This window comes from Daldinia caldariorum (genome assembly GCF_022478825.1).
Source record: "Daldinia caldariorum strain CBS 122874 unplaced genomic scaffold F4812scaffold_5, whole genome shotgun sequence".
Classification (NCBI taxonomy): Eukaryota; Fungi; Ascomycota; class Sordariomycetes; order Xylariales; family Hypoxylaceae; genus Daldinia; species Daldinia caldariorum.
Window position 1 is genome coordinate 524,713 of NW_025953041.1, and position 27,649 is coordinate 552,361.

The 27,649-nt window shown below is 46.5% G+C and overlaps 10 protein-coding genes across 10 annotated transcripts; 7 read left to right on the top strand and 3 right to left on the bottom strand.

Annotated features, from left to right (window-relative positions):
- Window positions 1-174: 174 nt before the first annotated feature.
- F4812DRAFT_457768 (Frag1/DRAM/Sfk1 family-domain-containing protein) lies at window positions 175-3,686 on the bottom strand (the record flags this gene model as incomplete). Its single annotated transcript, XM_047937235.1, has 4 exons — window positions 175-2,353; window positions 2,841-2,967; window positions 3,029-3,529; window positions 3,593-3,686. 4 exons carry the CDS (start codon window positions 3,684-3,686, stop codon window positions 175-177), a joined length of 2,901 nt encoding a protein of 966 aa, XP_047791543.1.
- Window positions 3,687-4,194: 508 nt separating this feature from the next.
- Window positions 4,195-5,552, top strand: F4812DRAFT_323049 (U3 small nucleolar RNA-associated protein 6-domain-containing protein). The gene has a single exon (XM_047931473.1). It carries the CDS (start codon window positions 4,315-4,317, stop codon window positions 5,536-5,538), a length of 1,224 nt encoding a protein of 407 aa, XP_047791544.1. The 5' UTR covers window positions 4,195-4,314; the 3' UTR covers window positions 5,539-5,552.
- Window positions 5,553-5,566: 14 nt separating this feature from the next.
- Window positions 5,567-6,639, bottom strand: F4812DRAFT_457770 (DUF55-domain-containing protein; the record flags this gene model as incomplete). The annotated part of the gene is made up of 4 exons (XM_047937236.1): window positions 5,567-5,832; window positions 5,887-6,021; window positions 6,104-6,305; window positions 6,439-6,639. 4 exons carry the CDS (start codon window positions 6,637-6,639, stop codon window positions 5,567-5,569), a joined length of 804 nt encoding a protein of 267 aa, XP_047791545.1.
- A 405-nt stretch (window positions 6,640-7,044) lies between these two features.
- Window positions 7,045-7,443, top strand: F4812DRAFT_457771 (uncharacterized protein; the record flags this gene model as incomplete). Its single annotated transcript, XM_047937237.1, has 1 exon — window positions 7,045-7,443. The coding sequence occupies one exon, from the start codon at window positions 7,045-7,047 to the stop codon at window positions 7,441-7,443; it is 399 nt and encodes a 132-aa protein (XP_047791546.1).
- A 618-nt stretch (window positions 7,444-8,061) lies between these two features.
- F4812DRAFT_323070 (uncharacterized protein) lies at window positions 8,062-9,898 on the top strand. Its single transcript, XM_047931474.1, has 5 exons — window positions 8,062-8,593; window positions 8,656-8,845; window positions 8,899-8,950; window positions 9,008-9,552; window positions 9,622-9,898. Exons 1-5 carry the CDS (start codon window positions 8,404-8,406, stop codon window positions 9,695-9,697), a joined length of 1,053 nt encoding a protein of 350 aa, XP_047791547.1. The 5' UTR covers window positions 8,062-8,403; the 3' UTR covers window positions 9,698-9,898.
- Window positions 9,899-16,161: 6,263 nt separating this feature from the next.
- F4812DRAFT_323107 (uncharacterized protein) lies at window positions 16,162-17,052 on the top strand. The gene has a single exon (XM_047931476.1). The coding sequence runs from the start codon at window positions 16,261-16,263 to the stop codon at window positions 16,909-16,911; it is 651 nt and encodes a 216-aa protein (XP_047791548.1). The 5' UTR covers window positions 16,162-16,260; the 3' UTR covers window positions 16,912-17,052.
- On the top strand, window positions 17,043-18,349 carry F4812DRAFT_323128 (uncharacterized protein). Its single transcript, XM_047931477.1, has one exon. The coding sequence runs from the start codon at window positions 17,175-17,177 to the stop codon at window positions 18,258-18,260; it is 1,086 nt and encodes a 361-aa protein (XP_047791549.1). The 5' UTR covers window positions 17,043-17,174; the 3' UTR covers window positions 18,261-18,349.
- F4812DRAFT_323090 (uncharacterized protein) lies at window positions 18,350-18,870 on the top strand. Its single transcript, XM_047931475.1, has one exon. It carries the CDS (start codon window positions 18,439-18,441, stop codon window positions 18,706-18,708), a length of 270 nt encoding a protein of 89 aa, XP_047791550.1. The 5' UTR covers window positions 18,350-18,438; the 3' UTR covers window positions 18,709-18,870.
- Window positions 18,871-21,618: 2,748 nt separating this feature from the next.
- On the top strand, window positions 21,619-25,376 carry F4812DRAFT_450496 (HET-domain-containing protein; the record flags this gene model as incomplete). Its single annotated transcript, XM_047936095.1, has 8 exons — window positions 21,619-21,635; window positions 22,026-22,029; window positions 22,467-23,070; window positions 23,134-24,049; window positions 24,143-24,409; window positions 24,479-24,569; window positions 24,646-25,204; window positions 25,351-25,376. 8 exons carry the CDS (start codon window positions 21,619-21,621, stop codon window positions 25,374-25,376), a joined length of 2,484 nt encoding a protein of 827 aa, XP_047791551.1.
- On the bottom strand, window positions 25,306-27,132 carry F4812DRAFT_323226 (GroES-like protein). Its single transcript, XM_047931478.1, has 3 exons — window positions 26,406-27,132; window positions 25,765-26,334; window positions 25,306-25,654 (listed from the first exon to the last, which is right to left on the bottom strand). Exons 1-3 carry the CDS (start codon window positions 26,739-26,741, stop codon window positions 25,463-25,465), a joined length of 1,098 nt encoding a protein of 365 aa, XP_047791552.1. The 5' UTR covers window positions 26,742-27,132; the 3' UTR covers window positions 25,306-25,462.
- Window positions 27,133-27,649: the final 517 nt, after the last annotated feature.

Genomic DNA, 27,649 nt, shown 5'->3' on the forward strand with positions numbered 1-27,649 from the left:
ATAATTTAAGGCTAGGTACCTAGGTACCTACAGGTATCTACCTAATTAATCGATTAAATCGAATCCGAAGTTTGAAAATGCCCCTTTTTTGTACATAGACTTCTTACACATTAAAACATTAACTCATTCCTATCATCCCTTGACCCCGTACCATTACCCCCTTTTCACGGCCATTCATGACGGCTTGTAATACAATGGCTCGTTGAAAACATGATACCGGTGGCCTCTAATACCTTCGCCCCTAAACAGGGCTGGGAATCTCCATCCTTCAGGGACCTCGTGCTCTTTAACCCTGCGGTTTCTTTTCTCTGAATTTGTTTCTAAAGTTGCAATCTGCGCCTTTTCAGCCTCGCTCTTAGGGACGAAAAACTTCGCAACTTGCAACTCGGTATCGGTGATTGTACTTCGAGAAACTCTCGCGTAGCCTATTCTTTGCAGGCGTTTATATAATATGTATTCGCACCAACGATCCCAATCGCGAGGATCTACATCGTGCATTCCTGAAATATCGGAGACATATGTGTTATAGTTGCCTTGGAGGGGTTTGGTCACTAGGTAGGAGAGCAAAATTGCCGGTCGTGGTGAAGAACCCATAAGTTTGGAAAGATATTCGCTTTGCAGGCGACGGTCTTCCGGATCCTCTTCCTGCCCAGAATGGAACACAAAGACGTCCACCAACTCACCGTAGACGTCAAGGGTCGCATGTATAGCAGGTGCCAGTTCGCCTACAGGCGACGGAAGTAGATGATGCGTAGAATTCATAATAGGAAACTTTGATAAGAGTGCAGCGCCCCAAGTGTGCTTGTTCGGGCCAGGACCATAGTCAACATACATACCCAAGTCTTCGGCGAGAAATTGTGTGGTATCCCTGTTTCCCATTATAATGCGTTGTAAGTCCGACTCTAGCAGACCGACAACATCGATTTCAAGTTCTTTAATTAAGTCGCGCATGCGGTACTCAGAAGACCACATGTCATTGTCTAGAGAGAAGTGGATAGTCCAGATTCCAGCAGTAAGAATTCTCGAGTCTTCATGATAAGGTTTATAATCGTTGGTCGGAAATCGGCGGAATGCAGCAGCAATGAAGAAAAGGTTTATAACACTTAACGCAAGAGAATGATACTTGCGATGTCGCGATTGAGATGGCGGTGTGTATGTTTCGTGTTGCCGCGAGTGAATAGATGTGAGATTGAATATGCCAGCGCCAACGAGCAACATCATGGTGGCCATAATCCAATCCGTATGTTCGCGAACAAGGGGTCCTCCAGGTACGAAAGCGTAAGCTACTACCCAGACGTGGAATAGAACCATCAAATTGTATAGGAAAAATCCAAGACCAAAAGTAGTGGCGGGGCTTTTCTTAGAAGCTGCGATGATTAAAGGAGGAGCAATAGCTGTTAAATAAAAGGCGATGGTTAGACCACCGAAATATCCGAACCATCCAGGGTAGAGAGTGAGAACGGCAGCTCCGATACATCCAATACCATAAACTGACCAACTGCTAACGAGTCTCGGTAGGCGAATTCCAGTCAGCAATCCGGCCGTCATTGCGACTACCGTAAACCAACCATGGGGGCCGGAAAGGGGACCTCGGACTGGATAGCCGTCCCATACCCACAGAATCATGGTGCTGGTATCGGATAGCAATGAATGTAAACCAAAGAAGAGACCGCCAATACCCAGGGCAGCCAGGAGGGATGAGCCATTCTGCTTGTCGTCCTCAGCAACGCCGGTATTAAGAGGCGCTCTGCGGGTAAATCTGAGTGTCGCGAACACCGCTAGTAATAATCCAGTCACGTTATAACCACCGTTGGCTGCGTGCATAATCGGCCAAATTGGGTTGTTAGTTTGCCATGCATACTTGACAGCGGAAGACATTATTAGGCCGACAATCCAAGCTAATACCCTCGACTCAAGACGGACCGGGTGGACAGATTCAGAATACAAAGTGGCTGCCCATGCTAAACAGGACATCGCAACGCCAAAACCGACTGTGAAAAGCCTATAGGCTGGGTCGTGGACCTTCCAGGCGAGAAGCCCGGCGAGTGACAGGAGATGACAAGCGCGTAGGTTCTGAGTAACAAGCGAGCGGAATGATTTGATACCAAGAAATAAAGGCGAAATTGTAGACATCACGAACGCTTCATAACCAGATATACCCATGTGCCAAAGTGGAAAGTACCATATGACTATGCCCAGGCTTGTGAGCATTGACCAGAAGACGAAGCCATGATAGACCTCGGCAACAGTGTCGAATATTTCAGACCAAGAGAATTGAGTGTCAAAGATGCCAGCGGTAATCTTTCTCTTTTCCTCCTCGAGAACGGCGGTCGGTTGAAATGATACATTGGCCCTGCGAAACCGATCAGAAAAAGTGACATGGTAAATGCCAAGTCAATCGCATGATCGCGCCAAAACTCGCCCGAACAGATGCCGCTAACAACCCCGGATAGTCATGAAATAACTGCATTAGAAAGATAGGACTATCTTCAAATATAGGGAGCTATTATAGGGCGCTCAACTCAGGAAATAAGTTGATTACCAAACTCATGACTGGTTGTTCAAGGGAAGTAGTGTTGGCGACAGGCTGTGCCCATCATGGAAGCCCGACAAACCGATATGGGCCAATAATGATCTCAGCGCAACGACGACGTTCGTTTAAGGAGTGAAAAATGCCTAACGTAACGCATCTTCTTTTGGTCGGCTCGGAATAAGTGACGACTTCGATTACTGCAAACATAAGGCTCGGGGGCGGAAAACAAAATAGGGGGGAGCGCAGCATCTAGTCCAAGCGAGTATGCACATCACATTGAATCTACTTGGGAAGCCGTTGTACGTACCCCTTGCTTAAACCTTTTACGTCCCTCACGACAATTTCAAAAGTATCAAAGTCGAGCGCAGTGACGGCGTCAAATGCGACATCAAAAAGGATAAGAGACCACTCGAAAAAGGAATAAGTAGTATAAGCTATAAATACGTAGTGAGTGATGTGTTTATTGAATAGAAACCTGAGTTGACGTGAACTAACCTCCTGCTACTCGATGAACTTTGTGCTGAATAAAGAAGTAGATCATCGGAGGGATGGCGCCAAAGAAGGCCGTTGCGAGATACTTTCGATATTTGATAGCCTTTGGATTCGGCGGACTCAAGGCGATACAGCCGAAGGTCCACGGAATAGTGGCTACTAGATAGGAAATCATGAATATGTCGTGCCAATCATGGTCGTCGGTCGAGGTCACGTAGGTCCAACCGCCGCATGTAAGAGTCCTGAAAATACCCACCCCAGCGATGAACTTGGGGAGGACCTTTCCGGGCTTCGCGGTAAGGAAATACCATAGAGCGACGAGCGCAAATCTAGGACCTGAAGTCAAAGCAATAAAGACCATAAAGAAAGATCGCTCGGGGTATCGATCGCCTATCGTGGCAGAAACAGAAGGGAACCATTCTTGAGGATAGCCATAGAATTCGTTTTTAACAATCTTATGGTAATGAAGGTAAATCCCAACGGTTAGGGCGCTCAAGAACGCAGCTGTTCAATCGCATTGATCAGTTGAGCAGTCATCTCCAAAGGAATGGCGCATATTTCACCAACCGTACGCGGTAGCAGTATGAACCCACGATATCCATTTCGCATTTAAAGCGACTACCGTAGTCCCTGTATCTTTATCCTTATACCTGGATGACATGTTCGCATTCCCAGTTTAAAGTTGGAAGAACTTTGCGCGAATGCTGAGGTGAATTTTCAAGAGAAGCAATTCAAGGAGTGAACCAAACAACAGAAATAGGCGCAAGGAATGTCGAAAATGTCGGAAGAAGAAAAAAAAACAGAAAGCGCTCAGAAAAAGAAAAGCTGGACTGGAAGTTGCGTCAATGTTCCAATGGAGAGGTACAATACCTTCCTCCGGATTCCTCGGTGGCCGTTAGGTAGTGCTAAGGTAGTGCTAAAGCGCTAAATCAACTTGCTATGTGGGTCGATGAGCCAAGTTAAAATCCATGTTCATCGCGTGTGTCATGCACAAAAGTGCTAGATCCCCGCAAGTTAGGTGGTCCAAGCTTCTACAGTACCTTGGTATTTTGTAGGGGTTTGTTGCATATGAGCGGACCGAATATTTTTTCAAGCTCCAAGATCCCACTAGCACTCACTAAGATTAGCTCTGGAACGGGTACCTATCTTATCTGTAAAAATCCACTATAATTTTATTTAACGTTTTTGAAACTTTTCTGAACTTGCGCTCAGTCTTCTTCTTTGCTGAGATCTACCTCGAATCTATTCCAGGGTCTTAGCAATTCACAAACCAATTCGCCTCCAGCACAATGGCAGGAGTTCCCGAGAAAGCTCGATTCTTCCTCGAGCAAGCGGTTCCCCAACTACGCGAATTCGAGGCTAAGGGTATATTCACCACCGATGAGATCCGTTCGCTAGTACGAAAGCGTACCGACTTCGAGCATCTCGTCCTATCACCTGGGAACAAGCCAACAGACTGGCTGAACTATGCCAATTGGGAGAAGTCCCTTGAGACCCTGCGCGCGAAGCGATGTCGTAGATTACAAGTCCGCACTTCGTCTAAACACACGGGACAGGGTCGAGTTTTCGGAATCTTAGAGCGGGCGGTGAATAGGCACCCAGGGAATCTGGGACTATGGAAGGAGTACTTGAATTATGCGAGAGATATGAAAGCTACAAAACGTTACCGGAAGATCATAAGCAGAGCATTGAGAATGCACCCAGCGAAACCAGAGCTTTGGGTGATGGCAGGTAGGAGGTCCGCCAACAATGGAGACATGCAGGCGGCGAGAGATTTCTTCATGCGCGGCACTAGGTTTTGCACAAAGGATGCGACTATATGGCTCGAATATACCAAATGCGAAATGGAGTGGCTAGAGAAGATGGATGCTAAGAGAGGGAAGAAAGGCGGCGCCAAAAGAGCGATCCAGGAACAGGCCGAACAGAGTGATGATGAGATCAAATTCGCTGAGGAGGGGAGTGACGATGATGAGGATGATGTTGACGAGAATGGTCGACTTGTTTTCCCAGATCCGGGAAATTTCGCTGGAAAAATGGTTATTGACGAAGACACTGCGAAAAAGCTTGAGGGCAACTCGGAGAGCAATCCTGCGCTTGATGGAGCTATCCCCTTGGCTATTTTTGACATCTCCAAGAAGCAACCCTTTTTCAACTCGGCAGTAGCAGAGCAATTTTTCAACCTGTTCGCTACTTTCAACACTACTTCTGCCCAGGCTCGACTCGTCCAGCATGTATTGGACAGTATGACAGAGCTTTATCCCAACGACCCCGCCACATGCTTCTGTTATATCCGACAGCCATTGGTTAATGTTGGCATAAATACACCTTCGTATCCTAAAGCTCTGCGAGACGCTCTGGCTCGTCTCAAGACATCTCTATCCACCACCACCGACAAGACTAAACTAGCCGACAAGGTGAAACTTTGGATAGAGCTCACCTTAGCTTCTGAGGATCTCGATCCAGGTATTCGTACAGTTCTAGAGCATACTATCGGAACGCTACCCAAGCCTTAATAAAACCAGTTACCCCGAGACTCTAGTCTTATCGAGTCTCGCCGCCTCGCTGTTTCACTACGTCCATCAAATACTCAAATTCAGAAGCGCTCACGCGACTCACGCTCAGCCGACTCTGCTTCAGCATCTGCATATTCTCAAGAGGCTGACCTGGTTGGCCCATCTCACGGAGTTCCTTCAGTCCAATTTGGTTGCTGAACTTACTACGGAACTTGACGTGCACGACGCTCCATTTTGGGTTGTCGGATTTGGAAGAAGCGTCGTAGTACGGTGCTTTGGGATCGTGTGCCGATACTGGCATATAAAGTAAGAAGCAAATCCGCGCAATAAAAGATGGGGTAGACTTACAGTCGGGGGAATGTTCCTGCACGATCTCCATCGTGCCCACGATACCCGGCTCTTTGCAATTGGAGTGGTAGAAGAAAGCTACGTCTCCTTTCTTCATGGCCCGGAGGTTATTCCGGGCAACATAATTACGGATACCTAATATGGAAACTCGTAAGCGTTTAATGGCCATGTGTAGAACGGGATGTAGCTTGTTTTAGGTATAAATTAGAAATCTTACCATCCCAGGGCTCAGGTTCTGTTCGAGATGCTAGATCATCGATGGAGAATTTAACATCAACGCCGTTTTCAAATCGTGACTCGGGCTCTGCTTTTAAGAGCCAATATAACCTCTCCGAAGAGCCGGAAATCTCATCGGATTCGGCCTTAGAGGCTGTGCTTAGTTGTGCAACATTCTTCGCCTTTTTTGACTTTTGACTCTCCTATTATTGTAAAATTAGGCACCTAGGTACTTAAGAGTTATCGTGGTCACTTAAAATGCGACGAGAATCAACTATCCATACTACGATACTACTATAGGTACTAGGTAAATATAAAAAAAATCTTAAATCTTACTTGGAATGCCTTAGAATGAGGTAACTTCTGAGAAACCTTCTCAGGTTCCGGGGGTTGAGTCGCGCTCTTTTCCGTCAACTCGCCTTGGCTGACTTCAGTCGCTTGATCCGGAGTTGCTGATGGTGGTTTGCGACGCGTCGATCTTCGTAGACCCGTAGTGTCCGACGCGGTCTCCGATTGACTCGCTTTGCGTTTTACCATTTTAAAGCGAGTAAGCGTATCTTGTTTGGTAATGAATTGGGAATAAAAGGTATGCGATGTGATCCCTCGAAATTTTAATAATAGTTCGGCGAAGATGAGTCGGGACTCGAAGTTATTCAATCTCAATTTCATTATGTGAAGTATGTCAAGACATACTATGTGTAAGGTAGAGTGCACGGTCCAAGCGCACGTGTACGAAGGGAAGTGGTTTTTGAAAACGTTGTCATGACATCAAACCTTAAGTCTCAGAATATATTTTCATCCACGTACCCACCAACCAAACAAAGACATAGACATAATAAGAGGTACCTAACATAGCCTATAACCTATATCATTCTTTATGTAACCCACCCATATATATACATATACCTAGGTAGTAATATAAATGAGAAATTAGCGTCGATAATGTCAATTCCACCAGATGCCCCTGAGCGCATCATGGCCGTGTTCAGGGGGACTATTGTGGAATCTCTTAATCGGTTTCATGATGCGCTTCAGACATCAATATATGCCACAGCGAAAGAGATTAGACGTGATATAAACAAACGAGTGGACTCGGAGGTTCCCGTAATATATGGTTTCAATCCAGATAATAAATATAGGAGGAACATAGCCGGTCGCCAACTACGAACTACCACTGACTCACAACCAAACGAAAGTATTTCGAGCACGTTTTTTAACACCCTCTTCGACCGGCCTTTCGATGCTGAAACTCAACAGGCGGACATATTACCTCAGGCAACCTCCAACAGTGGCCCTAGTTCTATATCAGGGACACGTCTAACGCCACACATCCGGCATTAACTGAGCTACTAAACAACCTAGGACTTATCCCGGAAGCCGTGTGAGTGGATGATGCTTGGTGGTATTAACCCGTGATAGACAGCCCAATCGAAAATCGGAGTTTATAATTGGCAGTTATATCCCGTATTCCGTACAATATTTCCGAGGCTCATCTGAGGCTGTCCGGCTTGTAACATGCTGTCTTAAGTACCGGGGAGGTAAATACCTGGTAAGCGGGTAGTGTTTTGCATGTTTTCTATTGCGGCTGAGATTAGTGTTTGGATGGACATAGCTGGAGTATACGTGTGCGGTCCTGTCAAAGACACACCGCTGAGCCAAAAGTGTATTTCTTAATAGCACAATTGCTGTTACAGTCTATCTGACCTGAGTGGTATTACCACTCACAGGTCCCAATTTCGACCTACAAATAAGTGTGTTTTTTCGTGAGCTTTTTAAAGCTTAGGTATCCAGCTAGGCCATCCTCAGCCTTGTTGTTGATCCTTCGTGCTTACGGACATTACCATCTCCATAATACAAGGCTGAGCTGGCCTATCACGTCTATTTTTTGACGTCGAACTTGGTACTGCTGGGTTGAGTAGGCTACCAACCCAGACCCAGGTTTTGCTTTATTAGGTTGGTTTGTTGTGCGAGCCAAGCCAGCCAACCCTGTCCTGTGCCGCTCCAACAACGCGTTGCCCGCTAGGTGACCATTCAGATATTGACTTTCGAAGTTGATATCGCCATTTTCTAGCTTTCACCCAAGGAGCAGCACGAAAGAGGATGGGGAGGCTTGTAGCTCTCTACATGGAACAACAAGCTGCCAAGCTGCCACCCATGCGTGGTAGCAACTGTCACAGACCAACCTGGGCCTGTCTTGTTTTTGCTTTATCTTCTGCCCTCAAATTCCTGTACTCTGACTTGATTTTCTCTTTTGTAAAGTTTTCCAGCTTCAAGATCAACTAGAAGTACGAGATAGTCGCCATGAAGTCGGTCGTCTTATTGATCGCCGCCGCGGCTAAGCTCGCGTCGGTCTATGCTCAGACACAGACCACGGGAGGGGACGAGCCCACCTCTGCTCAGTCAAACGAGGCGGTCACACATACTGTCCGGGTTGGACTGCAGCATGATTTCTCACCCGATACGATACATGCGAATCCAGGTGACACGATACGTAAGTTAGAAAGATAGACTCCCACTAAAGCAGTGCTTCTAACAACAGTCCTTCTCACATAGGATTCAACTTCTACCCGAGGAACCACTCCGTCGTTCGAGCAGCTTTCAAGAAGCCCTGCATACCATGGGAATTGACAAACGGCCCCGCCGAGACCTTTTTCAGCGGTCCGATAGAGCAGGACACGCTGGAAAGTCCAATTCCTAGTTGGGACTTACAAGTAGACAGTACAGACCCGGTCTTTTTCTATTGGTACGCGTAACAAAGATCCCGAGCGTTCAAGTATAGCACTAACATGATCAAAGTTCCGCGCCTGGTTCTTGTATAGATTGGAAAATGGTTGGCGTTATTAATCCGGTATGTGTCTAATATCTAGCTATGTTCAACAATATGAATTTCTAACCTTGGGTGAAGAACGAAACATTCACCTTGGATATTCAAAAGGCATTCGTCCAAAACGCGACGTTCCAGCTCAGTCCTGGTGAACAATTTCCGGACGAATCATCGCCTTCCAGCACAGCCGGGTCAGGTAATAACAGTCCGACGTCGACACCCGGAGCTTCATCCGATAATTCCTCTGGCAGAGCAACACTTTCAAGCGGGGCTATTGCCGGTATCGCTATCGGAGGTGTGGCGGCCATTGCTATCATTGCCGCTCTCGTTTACCTTTGCGGCAGGAAAGGCGGAATTGAGAAGGGATACCGACGAAGCACGTTGATCAACACGGCACCGCCGCAGGTCGTCGAGGCGAACTACAACGACTACGGGCCCAAAAGCCCTGCCATAGGCTCGCCTTACCCTCCGTCGTACGTGGACCCATATAGGGCAGCTAGTCCGGGGGCCATGGTCTCTCCGGTAGGGAGTCCGCACAATTCATATCTAGGACATCCGAGTCCGGGATATCCTGCATACGCTCCTGTCAGCCCAACTTTCCCTAAGCAAGATCAGCCCGCATTATAGTAAGGATACCCTACCTAACTCTCACGCAATCTTATTTAAGAGCTATCAAATCTAACATCAAATAATAGTGAGGCACCTGCTGATACGCAACCCAGCGCGGTCGCGGAACTCCCTGGAAGCATCGATAACGTACACGCACGTTGAGAAATGTCACATAGATTATGAGGTAGATGGCTAATTGAATATCCCAAGTTGTTTCCGTATGAAAAAAAAAATGGTATTATAATGGCTGAAAAGAGGGTTTGGTACTAAAGGTCGATGTTGTATTGGCATGGCGCAAGGAGTTTAGTGATGTGTCGACTAGCTCTGTTTCCAAGATACCTGAGCACTCCGATGCCGTACTGGTAAACACCATAATGGCGTCTACATTATAATGCCGGTGAGGGGCGAGAATCGACGAAATATAAGGCTACGGTTTAGACGGGAATGAAACTATCGTAGGAAATGTATTGGTGAAGGATATTCAATCGGGGGACGAGTCCATACCACATACCTACCTTCCTCCTAACCTAGGTAGGTAGACTTTCGAGAACTCCCAACGAGTCATGAAAGGTCGAAGATCCTACACCTCACTTTTCATCCTTCCCACGTCCGTATATAGTAATAACAGTAAATATTATAATATAACGACTCACTTATAATACCGTGTCTCTTAGGTTTGTTAGCTTCTGAATATATGCCAGGTACCTACCATGCATACCAGGTGAGTACCTGAAGTAGATACATAGAAACATGCAAGACTATAGATAGATCATACAGATGCGAGGAAGATCCGATGCAACAATTATACTAGATGATGGAGGACTGTGGGCCTAACTGCGATTCAACTACTATCGACGCAAGTGAGAGAAGTTGAAAAGTCGATAGATAAATATCTTGCAAACAACATATCCATACCTGTCCATAAGCCGAGTTCAGGCCAATTAGTTTCCTATAACAAATACCAGTCACCCACAGAATTCTCGTTTGTCGAAGCAACACAATTATCCATTGACTTCGAAGGTAATATCTTATAATTAGAAGAGCAAAAGTTTGAAGAATATGGGTGCCTCGACTCCCTAATAGAATTTTAGTTGGTAGAGCAGTACTACTTGTACACTTCCATGCTATGTCCTTAAGTGCAAGAAAGACAAGGATACACACTCTACCAACATCAATAACCCTTCAAAAAGATCAAGATATACTATTGTAGGGATATTAGAGTAAACCATAACAAACCAAATTTGAAAGAGCAATGTTTCTGTGCCTCTCTTGTACTTGAGGATTTACCTACAATAACCCTTATTAACTCAACGATCTATCGAACATGCGCACCTCCAAACGGGGGCTTATTTTACATTCCAGACAATATAGAACTTATCAAGTCTTAATTACTTTATATACCTATTTAATCGAACTTTCTAGATACCTACACAGATTTAACTATTCAAGATTGATTATAAGACATTGTACATTGTCCTTAAGCTCTACCCTTAAATCGTACCTAATTTCCGTCAATCTGTAATACCTGAGTTGGGTAGTATATGACTCTTGCAAGGTGGGACTAAATAGTATGGAAATAACAAAGTTGTTTCGCAAAGAAATCCGACTTGTCTAGCCATCGGAGCCTGTGGCTACACATCGTGAATATCCCCTTTGTTCTACATGTCCCATCCAGAGTTCCGATAGTTAAGTTACATGAGGACGACGCACAAGAGCGGGTGATTCCATGATTCTAAAGCTACTACACAACAACATAGCAAACGAAAGGAAGCTTGCTTAGAGCCCTTGGAGCCGAGTTGACTTTTACTAGAAGTCTAGTCAAATATCACTAAAATTTAGTAATTACAAAGTACCCTCATGAGGAGTAGGTAAAGAAGCATGGCACTAGAGGCTTTGAAAGAGGAATGCAAAAGGCTGGGTGCGTTACCTATTAGAGCCATAAATTTTCATTATTTACTATGTGATCTTCCCAACAGTAGTGTTGTAAAATTGCCGACTTTCTCTTCTCGGGTTTTGAATCCGAGGCAGCGTGTTAAGTTCTATTAATTTCATGTCCAGGTGACTTCATGAGTCATAATGTCACATAAGGGTGTATATATCAGTGGGACTATCTTAGGTACCTACTTAAGATATATGCCGAACATATGAGGTATACTATGTCTAAAGGGATTATTCGACTGCTGGTCATCGTTACCTAGGAGGTAGTTATCAAAAGAAACTTTGTGGGGGGCCTAAGATAGACGCAAGGTTCCCGAGGAAACATCAACGAATCAAACCAAGTTGAATGGCACCTATTCTTTGTCTATTAACATATAGAGAGATGTGTTCGAAAAGCGCGTGATATGAAAGAGGTATCATCCTAGGCCATCCCAGTGTTCACCAACCCTACGCCCCAGTCACACCGAGAAAAATTGTATCGGGGAAGACCATATACAATACTCAATATCTGGCACACACGTCACCAATAAACTTGTGTTCATGGAATACGAAGCACAATACTGCCTACGTTGTATTGCTTCACATCTTGTTTGTTAAAACACAAAGTTAACGAAAGTTTATCCAATCCTAGCAATATCTAGCAAACATATAGGGGAACGTGAGAGAATAAATACACTTCCTAGACGAGTCGTACAATGTTGAATGAATGCTTATAGATGTTAAGAATTCAGGAGCTATGACGAGAAGGCTGCCAGCTTCAGGGTAAAACGAGATACCCCTTACGGAGATTTAGTCAAGCGTGATTGGTAGCTAGAGTCTTGTGATCGCTTTTTAAGCTTGATACGATCCGCATTATTACACATAGAAAGGCTTTAAGAAAGAGCCGACAGGGCAGTTAGCCGAGTGCCCAGTATGTGCCATGCTATGATCAGTTACAGGAAAAAAAAAACATGAAAATTATTACGCAAGCATCGGACGACCCGGTTTGAGTGGTGCAAATCTGGGCCGCCGTGGGAAGCTAAGTGGCCTGCTCTGGCGCCACGGGCCAGTCCACCCCTCTACACGATGTAGGTACAATATCTGATGCGCTTTGGAAGTTCACCGGTACCCTCAATCTATCACGAGACTTTCTACCCCGAGTACGTTCTATTCGCTGCCGCCTAGGTAGGATGCGATTTTCTCCTGAGTTTATTATAATCTCACCGCTAGGTATCATGCATACCTAGAGGCATGCAGCCTCCGTCGATGCTTCGCATGATGCATACCTGGGTAGTTGATAATCAAGGCAGTGACTCAAAGATTTGAGGTAGTTCCAGTCAATCAGAGGTTTAGGTTAACTAGATCCTAATAGCTAACCCCCCTCCGATCTGGGCCCTCTTGACCGAGGCTTAGTTGCCTGCAATTGAAGGAGAAGAATTCGGGAGCTGCAGATTTCGGCGAACAATTCGTAGGAATTGATCGGAGCTCCCGCGGCAGATCTTTCGCTTCGTGACGAAAGCGTTCTAAGCGACGCCGTTTACCTACCTACCTCCTAGGTACCTTGGAGATAAGGTGGCGAGATGACTTGGGGGCCAGACTTAGCAGGGGACATATTGCACTTTTCTAGAGCTAACCTGGAATCGGGATACCATTCCGGCAGGGCAATCATACCTACATACAATATTGATGTCTGGATAGCTGAATTTGGATATGTAGGACTTTTTTCCTACCATGGTCTCATGATATCACGGGTGAAGTTTTCGTTGTTTCTTTGAAATGATTTTTTTTTTTTTTTTTTTTTGATGGTGACGATGAGGCCAGCCTGGATTCGTTTGATATTAGCGTGGGATCAACGTCGCGAGAACACACCCTAACACCTCCAGTCTTTAAGCTGCGAGGTTAAGTTTGTGGCCGTCCCATATCTCCATGTAGGACACAGCCACTTCAGCTGCTTAGCCTCATGAGTATGAAGCCAAGTGGGTTTCGTTTCGAGCTCCCCCCCTGGCGCTTCTTGCAGTTCTTGGTGGGCGATGCGAATCTGCCTAGCGTAGGGCTGAATCTTGGGAATTCGCCTATCTTCTAAAAGTCCTAGGCGGAGTTGAAAAAAAAAAACCCCCAGGTAGGAACACGCGATCATATTTGTTCCCTGTAGATAGATGTCGCTATGACCAAATATTTCTGAAAGGGTGATGAAAGACTCCCATATTCTTGCGTCGAAACCTTGGCTGGCTGCCTCTCAGAGAGGTTCTAGAGGCAGCGAGGTCTATTTTTGGGGGCCACCAAATCCTTCTTTTCTTGATTCAAGGGTGAGCGCTTTATGTTACAGATAGGCGCGAAGGCCGTCGTTATGGGCCCGTGGCGCGGATGCTGTCAGCACCTTCGCATTACCAGTAAAATAATGGTGATACCTTTTACATCATTGGGGAGATTCAACTCTAACAAAAAATTATATGGGTATTCAACGTGGACATGCTGACGCAGCGTGTCGTCCGAAAGTGACACTAATGACATGGCGCGTCAGCTTTTATTCACTTTTATTCAATACCTGGTTATTCATTTCGCTTCAAGTTGGATCCGAATGAGTTGGAAAGGGTTGCGATAAAACATGTATATTTCTGACGTTATTGCCTACGTAAGTTACCAATAAGGTAAGGGGAGAGAAGCAATGGGAAAGAAAGGAAGAAGAGAAAAAAACGGAGAAAGATATTTTGGGTAAAAGTATTGAACTTGCGACAATCTATTTAACCCCGTGCACGCGTAACACGGTGGTGTCTACGTAAGAAGTTTGTATTGTGTTGAAAGGGGGGAAATGTGTATTAATAGCGTATTAATTAGATACCTAAGGTAATAGGGTTGGCAATAAGTTGTAACAGGTTGTGACAGGTTGTGATAGGGTCCGGGGGCGTGCGGGAAATGTTGCAAGAATGTCGAAGCGAGGATTGGGCATCGACAAGCGACACACGGAGATGAAAAATCCTTCATCATGCAATCGAAGCTTGTCAAAAGCTGAGCTGAGCTGAGCTATAATGCTATGTAGTATGTTTGACCTGTCCGTTTTGGTACCCCCCCTTTTTCATTTCTTATGGGTATCTGAGAATTATCGAGAGAGTGTGTGTCTACAACTTATCCACAACTTCTAGTAGTTCATTGATTACGAGTTCCCACTATCGTCTCACTAATTGATGATGTCTGAGGTACTATACACCATTTTAGAGAGTATTAAGTCCTATATACCTTATATCGGACAGACCAACTAAGAAGGTGGTTAATGTGATACGATTATTCTTTTTGCTGCCTACGCTAATACGAGTACCTACATTAGTTAGATATTTAGCTTCAGGTAGTTGATTGATAATACATAGCAAGAGAAAAGAAAAAAGTAATTGAATTGTAGCCTAGAATTGGCACATAACACGTGATATTGATCCCCTTGGCTACCTAGGTAAGTTCTTGTTAATGGTCAATTGAAGAGGGGTTTTTCCGAGAGAATGACTCTTTCGTTTTTACACTTCTGCATTGTCAACTGTTTTTGTACTCTCGACACCAATTGTATCGCACAATTAACAATCAGGGTATCATGCAAAATTTGGCGGAAGCCACCCCGGACTCTCTTACGGTCTTACCAAGAAAAAGGAAAAGGAACAAATGACGAATTGCCAAATCGTCGTGTTTCCCGTGAATGTTTGAAGGTGTAACTTTTTAACCTTTTTACATATATATATACATATATTATATTAAACTTACCACTGTACACAAACGGCACGTGTCCACGAGAAGCGTCGACGTACCGATTGGTGTTCTAGATCCGTTTTCCTACTTTCTCTTACTAGTCTAAAGTGGCTGAGTGTCTATTGTACCTTGGTTTTCATTGCTGTGATATAATTCAGATCAACTGCCATATCAGCCATCTCAGCTATCCAGACCATCGCTGTATTGGGCGTACCAGGTAAGCCACCTAAGCTATCTACCCTACCCTTGCCCTAGTATCCCATCGCATCACATCGTGCACTTTGCCACGATGCGACTAGCTACCCTGGATTTTGGGGCCTTGCATTCAACATGCGGGAAGGCTATGTCCTCCGCATTTTCACACCAAATCATATCCGCGTCGATGACTCGTCCGGGAACCCATTTGATCGATAGAGATGCATCATAGCAAGTGCCAAACCCTCTGCAAGTCACCACTCTCATTATGCATTGGCACCTACCTATCCTAGGGCTTAGGGTAAGGTAACTCAGTCTAACCCGTCTAGCTACCTCCTAGGTAGAGCCCAGAGGTAAGTGAAGAGGTAGCTTGCATTACTGCACCATTGCATTCCGACAAAGCCGAGAAAGAGCTTGTTCAGTTCATGCACACCCTCCCCCCTCCTCACCAGTCAATATCGGCCTGTGTTCTAGGGTTCCGAAGTTCTAGAGTTACAGTTACAAAGTTTGTTCTTCTCCGGCAGAACTACTTGATTCTTAGATACACTCCCCACGCTTGTCTCATGTTGCTTATCCCTACTTGTTTTTTTTATTTTATTATTTTTTCTTCTTTTCGCTTCGTCGACAATTTCTTGCTAGTAACACTTTTAACGAATACTATGTACATCTTAACGCGCGCATATTGAACTGACCTTTCTAGCCTTATGAGAGGTGAGATTAGTTCGACGGTCGTTTGTTGGCGGCCTTTCTTTGGGCTACCTCTTGCGTAGCCTCCCGCCTCGAGTCTAACGGCGAGAAGAAGGGAAAAAAAGACGAAAACAGATTGGCGTGAATGGCACAATAGGTGGTCGATCAAAACTGGGATCCCCCCATGGAACGAACCCATGCGGTCGGTCTCTTGTCATGGGTGTGAAGCTACACACTCAGCTACACACCCTCCATCACATCCCATCCCATCCCATCCAAAATTCACCTTGTACCCCAGTACGGTCACCCGTCTTCCTTTAGGCCAAACACTGCCTCTTCCAGACATGAAATATCATTGGCTCCGTCAGGAAACATACCATTCCTTTCTGGTATGCTGCCAATACGGAAGAGAAAAGAAAAATGATTCATCGGCCCTGGTAACGCAGGCACCCAAGGACCGAACATGGGTCGGGAGGGAGAGGGATGGCTTGAACCCCTGTCCCAAAATTATTATTACACCACAAGACAAAAAAGATGAGGGACGAAAAAAAAAAAAAAAAACTATTACAATGTACGTACATAAAGTCCAAACGAGGAATTTCGATACTCCCATACTTAAAGCACCGAACCCTACCCCCCCATTCCTGGTAGTTTTACCTCTCTACAAGTACTACATAGGTCTTGTTAGATCGTGTTTCTTGAACCACCCTACGGAATTCAACAAAGCGGCGTCATATACCAGGCACCAGTCACTTTTCGAAATCATACAAATTCCCCAGGCTCCCCCCATCCATTCCAACCTGAGATTCCTTTCCCGATGCCCTCATGTCTCTAGGCTCAGAAGTTAAACTCCCTATCGATTGTTCCGTCTCTGACACTGCCGACTGACCACACTACCGTGGCATCTTACCCAAGGATTATCGTCAACAACTCTCTCTACAACCATAAGCATTCACCCGGATTAGTCTCGACTGAAGTTATCCCGACTCAGGCCAACGTGTCGCTCGGATCGCATTCTATCAGCAATTTACAAAGGCACCGTCCGAGACCTCAGGTCATCCAACCTAACCCACCGCGCATTAGTCGCACTAATACATTCAACACCGACACGATGTGCCACAAGAACATATACACCTACATCTACCCTGATGGGAACAACGCTGAGCAGATCAAGCACGACCTATGCGACAACTCGCGACACGGTATGCCGTGCAAGCTCACCAAGACGTTCCAACACCCGCCTGAATACGTCCGATCTGGCCAATTAAGCCCACCTGGATACAGCCTTGGCCAATTCCCGCCGACTCCACCACTCTCGTCCCACTCTGCTTCTGACTCGGAGCATTCTTCTTCCAAAGGGCGATCAAGCATCTACATCAATGGCGAAAAGGTGGTCGATCCTAGTAGGCGCTCGTCGCGACGCGACAAGGGCGAGCGCACTGGTGACCGTACAGTCTACGTCGACAGCTCACCGTTGTCGCGCACACCACCCCGCAGATACAGCATCTCGCGCAGCACGCCTTCTACCCCCCACGAAGAGACCATTCGCGTGAAAGAGCCGCGACAACACGAGACGAGCCCAGACGAGCGCGAAAGATCCACCTCATCGCGCCGCCGACAATCTATCGAAGTCAGAATAGTCAATGAACCGCGACATAAACGACACGAGTCTAGCAAGTCGAGCAAATCAAGCTCGCAGGATAGTGATGATGACGAGGAGCGTCGCCGCAGGCGCAGGAACAGCCACGTACGGTTTGAAGACGAGGAGGAAGAAGACGAGAAGAAGAGGGAAGAGAGAAAGAAGAAGATACAATCCGAAATCCAGCGCGCAAACGAGGATATCGCCAATCGCCCTCCCGTCCCTGCTGCAACAGCCCCGGTCAACACCAGATACCGTCGGGGCTCAGTCGCGGTCGATCCTAAAGATGCTGCACTTGTACTTCAAATGGACCAGCTAAGCCTAGAACGCGAACGACAGGCCAATCTAGACCGCGAAAAGCGGCGGCTCGAGAAGCGAGTGGCTGAACAGCGCAAGCGTGAGCGCGAGGAAGAAGAGGCGCAAAGGCAGCGATTGAGGAACCGCATGGCCCCTGACCGTATGACACCTAACCGGCGGGCCACTATCAGCGACAGCCGAAGCCTTGGGCGCGCTCGACAGAAGATTGTCTACGAAGATGGGAGATACTACTGGGAATAAAATACCATAAAACAACCGCCAAAAAAGGGTGAAAACAGTGTAAAAGAAATTACCAAGAAAAAAATACAAAAATATGGCATGTAAAGGATAATGATACGGATTCGGATCACGACTACGGCGTTGGACTAATGATACCTGGGGCATTGGCAACTGCGATGATGACTTGGGTTTGTATTGGATGGTTCTGGTTTTTGGTTTGCTTTTTTCCCCTGCTTCGATAGACAAACGCATGGCTGTTTTCTTGTTTGGTTTTATTTACTATTCATTGTTCAAGCCTGTATTGTCATCGCTCATACGCGACGGGTTCATCACCTTTTGTTTTATGAGATTCTCGGGAACTGCAAAGCCGATTTTTTTTAAACAAGCATTTTCAACTATCTGTTTTCAATATTCATATCATTTATACCTGTACTTAACCGTACTCACGATGTTACCGATATGCATGTAACTTAGCTACCGTAGATAGGATTATTTAGACTTGAGATACCCAATAGTTATTTTATTTAGGTAGTTATAGCAGTACCTATTCAGGTACATAGGAGGTAGTTATAGCATTGCAGCTGAGCTGATTTCACACATCCAATAGATTACTAGTATGCATCATGTTCGCCTGGTCAACGTGGGGAGAAAGTTGTTGATATTACTATTTCTGTGCGACAAACAAATTGGATCAACGGTATTTGTCAATGAATGCTACTGTCTGAATACCCAGGCAACGACGGGAGCTACCCCTCCACGTTTCTCCAAGGAAGGCGAAGGGAGGCGACTCGGAATAAGGTAGTCCAAGGTCAAGGCGAAACAATAGGAGAGGAAAGAAAAAAAAAATTGTGTGGGACACATGTTTTCCATTTCTCTCTACAAAACTACTTACTATGTAAGATACAACATACCTGTCTTCCAAATCCTACCCCCTATCCCCAATCTCCCCATACAAACTTCCCACTTCCCCCCCTAGTTCGCTCTTTCAACCCAATGCCCACCCACGGACATTGTTCACGGCCTATTGCTGCCTGATTGGCCCCTCCATGACATACTCTTCCCGGTCCAGCCCGTCAAACCCGTCCTGTTACCCATATATTTTCCCCCATCACATCGTCCCAGCATTGAGGCCGAGGAATATCTACCTCATACTTACCTCGTATGTACCTAAGGTAGGTACCTAGATAGTCAGCGATCAGCTCCCGCTCGTCCCGTAGATCTTTCACCTATGGCTTGGTTCGGAATAGTGACGGCTATCTATTCTCTCTGGGTTAGTTACCTTTCTTTCTTTTTTTTTTCTTCTTCTCTGATAACCCCTCCGATGTGCGTGCGGTGCCCCTCACTTAATCTGTCCTCAATTTGGATCACCTCCCCGTCAATCATAAGGAGCAATTCACCACTTGGCCGTCTATTGGTCCGTCCACCGCCTACCTACATATGTGCTAGATTAGGCAGATCTGGGACTTCCTGCTTGCAGGCTGTACTATGTAGTAGTCCCCATCCTCCCTCGTGGGGATTGCATCGGGGACTGCATCTTCACTACCACGGCATAATGCAAGTACTCGGCTACATACCTAGGCAGCCTCGGTAGGTACCTAGGTAACAGGTATGTAGCAGACGGACTCCGACAGGTTTTATTTTCTTGTTTCTTTTTATCATACCGGACTCGATGCTTCCCATCACCCTGGTAACCCATAATGTCTTACCTATGCCTACCTATGGCGAGAGGTTGCTGGTCGGTATCGTAGGCGACTGGATAGCCCTGGGAAGGCGGACAATACGAAAACCACATGATACCATCGTAGGAATGTCCCCGCGTCGCATTCCGTTTGTCGATCTCGTTGGCGAATGCAATTCTTGGGCCTAGAACAGCGTTGCCATGTCGGCAGGACCTTCGCGAACCGTGAATTTCACTGGTATCGTAGACATCTAGGCGGCGATATTTGTGTGGCGAGATAATGATAATAGAGTGATAATGAAGAGTGATCTTCTAGACGGATAGGTCATGTTGATCAGTCGCCTTTTGCGCCTCGGGATCGGGAGGGAGATCCCTTACGTCGCTATCCATATGATATTCACATGCACGCACAAACTTTTTTCTTCTTCTCTTTTCATTTCTCATGATAACTATAGCTAGTAGCTACCCTAGATAGGTAGCTACCTAGTAACAGGTAGCTAGCTTAGCAGTCCTACCCATTCACATCGCCGGCGACGTTCCCACTGGCTGGCGGCATGTTACATCGACGGGCTTGGCGGCCTTGAGAATTTGACAGAAATGATGGCATGGGATTGTCAACTTTCATGATATCGCATCCACACTATGTTAAAGAGAAGTTGCCCCATCATCATCTATCTCTTCCTCTCTTTTCCCCATACATACCTACCTCTAACCTAACCTAGACCTAGCAGCAGTGAGCAGTACCACTACCACACCCAACCCAGACTGGGGTCACTTACATGTAGCAAAACTCGAAGGGTCTCGTGGCTTGATAATTCGCCCTGACACACACACATACACACGCACACACACACTTGGGAAGTTATGTAGACGGATAGGTGGGTGTGGTGGAGTGGCGCATGCCCCTTCGGCGAGAGACGAATCGACCGTTTGCTTCGCGCACCCGGTCTCGGCTCGGGATCCGGGGCTGTGACGCATGGCTAGCTGCAGCACACCTAGGATATATACAATCTAGGTAGGTCCCTAGCTTACCCGTCCTATAGGCCCGTATACCTATGCACGTATACGGACACCAGCAGTGGTGGTAGTGGTAGTAAGGGTAATGAAGCCCTGCTCCACGCGATCAGTCAAAAGAATAAAAAAAATAAAAAAATAAAGGCCGGACTCCATGCGGGGGGTGGGGTTGTGGAGAAGATGTCAGATACTCGAGGTTGAGCTAAGGGTGTGTATATGCGCACATGTATATGATGTATAAATGTTTGTTTAGCGTGGTGTAGTGTAGTGTGGTCGTTCTGAGACATGCGTATCTGTCGAGTCACGCCGGACCTTCGTTACGCATACGCATACGCATACGTTGCATATATCCATGTTGGAGATCTTGTTGATCTGTCGCTATATTCCTCCGTTATTGGTCATTTTTAAGTAAATAGAAGGAATATTAGGGTTGGGAGGAACGGGTCGAGGTTGTTAGTACCACACCTTTAAACTGTTCAAACAGGTGAGTCATTATAAGTGGCCAGCTGTTGTTTAGATAGTATGTATTGTAAGTTGTCGTACACGATGGCATTGACTTTGACGCAACTATCTAGAACATATGGTTATCTCTGTTGAAAGGTTTTATAGTATTAAAGACTTCTGGTGGCTGCTTGTCTCACAAAACCTTGGAAGTAAAAACGATAGGTGTGGTATACTAGTCTCACTATGACTCTTTTCGGTATGTAAGCGAGGGCTTTGTGGTGCGTACTATAAAGAGTTAAGATGATAGAAACTAGTTACGAAAGCAACTACCGTGGGTGCCAAGAACCCTATACTAGTATTGAAGCACTATCTTCCTACAGACTTTTTTTTTTTCGGTGAGTAGAAAGTACTAGGCCACATGACTCCAGTCTACTAAATGATCCTAGTCACCCACATCCTTACTCCGGGGAAGCAGGCCACGACAAACTTCTTGTTATTAGTCGATAAGTTCCCGGATTTTTGACGTCGTTAGTTACAAGTATGCAGAAGCTTAAACATTGGTAGTGTAATCTTAATCCCGTTGGGCTTATACTATTGCGAGGGCTCCTATTCCCTTAACTGGCATGAGACAACAAGTCCACTATTTTCAGTATAGTAGGTGAAGACTAGCTAAAAGAAAATTTGGTTCGTGAGTTACTAGGCTAACCAATCATATCTATTACATGTAACTTCGACAAGTTATTTTGTAATGTGTTAATGAGTAATACCTAGCCTTGCGTACTTTGCTAAGTTGCAAGGGAGGTTGTTGATTTATGTGTAATAGAGAAGTCTTAACTATGCCATGGAAACGCCAGAATTCCCATCGCGCGCCATACCTAGACTATCATCTACCAAAGGTTTAGGACTGGGCGGTGTTTATTAAATAATATGAACTAGTTTTGAGCTTCGCCTGACTTGCGTCCTTAGTCGTTGCGTACCTGTTAAACCCCTTGGCGCCAAGAGTCTAAGACTTGGGTTTGGTACAAGGAGGCTCAGCCGCAGATGGGTTGTCAAATTGTATCAACGCTCGCACTTTCGTATAAGCAATGTAGCTCTCAGTCTACGAGAAGATCCTCTGGTTCCAGCTTCAACCTGAAGACGCGCTTGTGACACCACACCACAACTCACGCCGCGCCCTAGAAGCATCAGCGCAGTCATGTCGTCTATGTTCCATAGTTCTTCGCGTCGCGATATCCAACTATCGAGATTCGCGGGAAAGAAGGGAGCGCATGGGCTATTGGAGACAATTCAATGCCATAAACTACCATAAAGGCTCCGATGTGCGGCAAATCACGTACGTGAAGGAGCTTGGAGCATCCATGCCTGCTACGTCGACGGATTATAATCAGAGCATGGGAAGAGGAGTATTGGCGGCGACCGGTAGCATTAAAGCCGACGGCAATCATGTAGGAAACGACACTCCAACCCTCGAATCACTTAGTGTTAATGAGGAGGACTCGGCCGATCTGCCGGTCTGGCTTTATGGTAACTGGTGGGCCGAACGCGAACTCATTGACCCCGGCGATACAACCCATATACGACTCATGGGAGTGGGAGCCCGGTTTGGAAAGACAGAAAACCACTTTGATGCCCTTAATAATAGACCGAATCAAGTTAGCCTGCGTGGAAGCTCCATTGGTATCTGTACAACCGATGGTATGTATGTCGATGTTCTTGGAAGTGCTCGTTGATGCTAAGGAACTAGCTAGCCCCTTGAAGACAGCGTTTTCAGCGTGATACCGGGTCGACTACGCGAGATGGAATCAGACTCGGATGTCGCAATTGATCGTCTCCAGAAGTGGATGAAAGACTGCGAGTTGAACCATCCCTTCTGCGGACGTCCGCAGCCGAACCCCCTCCTCCCAACGCGTGTTATAGATGTCTTCGCTTCGGACCGTGGGGTATCAGTGGTTGAAACTGTTGGTCAAAAAGGGAGATATGTAACTCTCAGCCATTGCTGGGGTACGTCATTAAGGTTGATGGCAACTAAACAGCCTATTCAAGATCTCAAGCAAGGTATTGCCGTATCATTCCTTCCTAAGACGTTCCAGGACGCGATCAAGATAACGCAGCGCCTCGGGATCAAGTACCTCTGGATAGACTGTTTGTGTATCATTCAGGATGATCCCGACGACTGGGAAAAGGAGGCGGCTGCCATGAGCCACGTCTATCGTAACTCCTACCTAACGATATCAGCGGCGGCTTCCAAGGATAGGTGCTCTGGGTGTTTCCCAAAGCGTGAGAGTGATTCGTACGTATCCCCCGCAAGCATCTCGCTTGGGTATGACAAACCTAGAGAAACAAGAGGACCGAGAAGCCACGAAATAGTGTACGGATACACATCCCAACCGGATAAGAAGAGCCCGATTTACCTGTTTGAGGAGTGGTTGCCGGGATCTAGCTTTCATTCCCCTCAGAGGATGGGGATGGGATCGTTCGGCAAGCGATACGACCCAATCGCCGACGAGCCTCTCAGCTCGCGGGCGTGGACGCTGCAGGAGCGCATCCTCTCAGCCCGTCTGATACACTACGTCCGCGACCAGATGTACTTTGAATGCGAAAGTTGTATCCTGTCCGAAGATGGATTCAGGTTCGGCGACATATACTTTGGCATGAAACGCCTCTTAGAGACGCAGTGCATATCCGACTGAGAACACGGGCTCTCCCAGGCATCGGGGATCTCTTTCATCGTGGGGCAGGAGACCGGCGGGAAGTACCCCGGCGTCAGATGGCAAGGGGGATGGATCTCCCTGATTGAGAACTGTTCTATGCGTAACTTGACGGTGCACCGAGATAAGCTCACCGCGCTGGCTGGCGTGGCGAGAGCAATAGCAGAGAAAACGCGAGACCGTTACTACTCAGGTCTGTGGCAGAGACATTTCACGGAGGATCTGTGTTGGCGGATGTATCCGTACGAGGAGAAGGAGAACCGGAGGGATGCGAAGATCACTCCGCTGACGGGCAAGTGCTTGGGGACTGTCCGTAGGCCGCCTGAGTATCGAGCACCCAACTGATCGTGGGCGTCGCTCGACGGACCTGTCAATTATATCCCGTTATCTTTTAGGAATGTAGTCTCGAGAATCATCAATTGTAAAATCATCCCCGCCGGAAAGGGCCCCTACGGTAGGGTGTCTAGTGGTAAGCTGGATATTGAGGTACGTAAGACGGCTTGTTCCAATAATAGCAACTCAGGCACACACACAACTTGCTCACGCCTATCTTACTCAATAGGGACTTATATACGAAGTTAGACCACATACCCCAAAGAAGACATGGGATCGACACAAAATCCCGGTGGAAATTGATCTAGAAGACGGCCGTGGAATATCGGCCGGCAGCTTGCATCTGGATGTACCAGAAGAGTCGATCTTGTACCCCTGCTACGCGCTGTTCCTAGATCCGTCCAAAGCTCTCATTCTGCGAACCCAGGACCTAGAAGCGAAGCGCAGCAAAGACGGAACCGAAGACCCGGATGCTGCTCTGGTCCCCAAGCCGGTTCTGACGACGTCCGATGTCAATCGCAGCATAGTAGAGCACCCGGAGATGAAAACGTTCATGTTTCAGGCCATGTACCCGGTCGTGCGCGTCGGAGTTGGTGTATTCATTAAAGAGCCGACGAAGAATCAAGAAGACCGACCCGACGATGGAGATGGGGAAGAGGAGGAGAAGCCGAAGGTGTGGCACGAGGCGAAGCAGGGGAAGCTGACGCTAGATAAGATCCTACACGTCGAAGGAGACCAGTCGTGGGGGCCGGTTACGAAGGATGATCCCAAGATATGGGTAACGATGTGTAACAGTTATATTCGAATTAACTTAGGTTAGGTACCTACCGTTATGTACCTCCTATAGTAGGTCAATTGTAACAAATGGTTCAACATCTTAACCCCTTGCCAAGAGTAATCACATCGCTAGTGGGATTGGATATTCAATGACTAGTAAGTACAATTGGGTATGTCAACTAGATACTTGCTGGATGAGTGCAACAACTGGGGTATTACGTCGATAATCTTTCAGCACTAAAGCAAGAAAGGAACTGCATCCACTCCCTTTATTCCTCCGAAACTCTCCAGACCAGCTTCTCTCCGCTCACCCCTCCCGATCGAAGTAGTTCCAACGCCTTAGTAGCTCTCTCCAGCAGGGTACTTCCTTCGACGATGCGGGTGCGGTTAGGAACCACGTGTCCCGCGGCGAGCATATGAGGCATGATTTCTAATTGCAGCTTCTCTTTGAATAGCGGGTTCTGTAATTTGTGGTTAGTTACCTACCTAGGTACCTATGTAGGAGGTAGTTTATGTCTGACACTTATTTCTAGATAATACAGAACCTGGGAAAATGGGGCCGAAAACTTACTTTCCAGTAAAAATGCGTTCGCACCCCGCGGACGTTGACGCCTTCTGCCCACTGAGCGCCGACGCTGGCGTCCATCGAGTACTCGGGTGCTTCTTTCTCGGAAGCGTGCTTTAGGATGACAGGCAGCATAATCGCGACAGTCGTACCACTCTTGGCGATCTTGGAAATCGGGGGGATGGTACCCTCTAGCGAGCCGATGCAATCGACTATCAGGGGGTATGGTGGTGCATCACCCCTCTGAGATGCATTCAGGAGGTCGTCAACTATTGTCGGACTCCTGTAGTCGAAGGCCTGTTCGGCACCTAGTTTCTTCAGGGCCTCGTGGTGGCGCGGCGATGCGGTCACGATCAAGTGGTGGTAGCCATAGAACTTCAGGACCTGAAGGGTAAGGCGTCCTACCGAAGATGCGGCGCTCCAGATCAGGATTGGGTGGTCAACCTTCGGTGGTACATAGCCATCAGGCTTCGGCCACGGGGTAGGGAGTCCCAGGTCAGCGGAAATGGTATTAAAAGCAGTAACGAAATTATCGGGGAGCGTAACAGCTTCCTCAAACGAGAAGTTATCAGGGATCTGTCGAGCCAGTTAGTTCTTATAGCATAGACGAGACTAGACTGGTTTTTGTCTTTAGAGATTCCTCATACCTTTCCGAACACCCATTCGGGAGCAGTGGCATACTCTTGGTGGGCCTTCCACTTCGGCTGCTGGTGAGCAAAGCCGAATACTCTATCGCCAACTTTCAGGTGCTTCACATTAGGCCCCACTTCGACGACAACACCGGCTGAAGTTGATCCAGTTCTGAAGGGGGTCTCAATTAGAAGCCCACCGTCAGCCTCATGAAGGTCTAGAGGTGTGGAAGCCGTCCACTTGACATGTACACGAATTTCGTCGTCTACTGGTGGGATAGTGGGAAATTGATGGATTTCGTAAGGGGCTCGGGGAGCTACTATAACAAGACCGTTGTGAGTTGATGTCGCCATGCTAAATTTTGGGTTTTATTAATAGTTATTAGAATACCTTTTCACTAGAGTACTAGCTTCGTCGATGTGGTTACTACACACAAATACGTTCGTTTTGGTCTTACGGGAATGCCTTCACTTTTTATATTCGAGAGCTGCTTACAAATGCGAACTCCTTTCTACAATGAGTGGTTGTATTTATAATCGACAGTACGGAGCTGTTTCGCATAGTAACTAACAGACAGCACTAAACTTGTTTTAGGGTATCTTACTAACACGATGATTGATTAACTTTGTTGTTGTTGGATGTCTACTATTAACGATTAGGTAATTTAATGAAAAAGAGGCATCTCGCGACGGCGAAGTCACGAAGACAAGGATAAAACTTAGTTTAATGCAAGAATGTGTAAAGGATTCACTTGAACTATTATTTGTTGGTTGGTTTTGAGTACACTATTCTACGAGGTTCCATTACACCCTGAACCGGTTGTAGAACTGCTGTCTTGTTACCATACGATGCCCCACCTCTGAGTGACTGGTGGAGGGGAAAGGAGCGTCGTCGCGAGCACAAGTTTCTATTTATGATTACTAAAAAATTTAATATTTTAACCATTGAAGCCTGCCACTTTTACTTTACTTATTGTGGGAAGCTTAGTGTCTAATTTGAAGTATACGCAATTATAGAATTCCTTCTTGTAGCTATGAAGCCTGATGTTGTAGGGCTATCATAACAGCACCATATGCTCCTGTGTTAGAGAATAGGGGTTGATATGCAAACAACTTTCAACTAGGTAACTACGAAATTGGGTTGGCATTTTAGCATGGCTTGATTTAAGTACCTTAGGTTAGGTAGTTTTTAATTCGTTATCTTTACATATATGTTGTACAAGTGCTATGAGCAACGTAGTATGAGGAGTCCCTGTAGTACA

Coding starts and splice junctions, on each gene's coding strand:
- F4812DRAFT_323049 (XM_047931473.1), top strand. CDS start 4,315: ATGGCAGGAGTTCCCGAGAAAGCTCGATTCTTCCTCGAGCAAGCGGTT.
- F4812DRAFT_323070 (XM_047931474.1), top strand. CDS start 8,404: ATGAAGTCGGTCGTCTTATTGATCGCCGCCGCGGCTAAGCTCGCGTCG. Junction 8,846..8,898: donor GACCCGGTCTTTTTCTATTG/GTACGCGTAACA, acceptor ACATGATCAAAG/TTCCGCGCCTGGTTCTTGTA. Junction 9,553..9,621: donor CAAGATCAGCCCGCATTATA/GTAAGGATACCC, acceptor ATCAAATAATAG/TGAGGCACCTGCTGATACGC.
- F4812DRAFT_323107 (XM_047931476.1), top strand. CDS start 16,261: ATGCGGTCGGTCTCTTGTCATGGGTGTGAAGCTACACACTCAGCTACA.
- F4812DRAFT_323128 (XM_047931477.1), top strand. CDS start 17,175: ATGTGCCACAAGAACATATACACCTACATCTACCCTGATGGGAACAAC.
- F4812DRAFT_323090 (XM_047931475.1), top strand. CDS start 18,439: ATGGTTCTGGTTTTTGGTTTGCTTTTTTCCCCTGCTTCGATAGACAAA.
- F4812DRAFT_323226 (XM_047931478.1), bottom strand. CDS start 26,741: ATGGCGACATCAACTCACAACGGTCTTGTTATAGTAGCTCCCCGAGCC. Junction 26,335..26,405: donor CCGAATGGGTGTTCGGAAAG/GTATGAGGAATC, acceptor CTGGCTCGACAG/ATCCCTGATAACTTCTCGTT. Junction 25,655..25,764: donor GAACGCATTTTTACTGGAAA/GTAAGTTTTCGG, acceptor CACAAATTACAG/AACCCGCTATTCAAAGAGAA.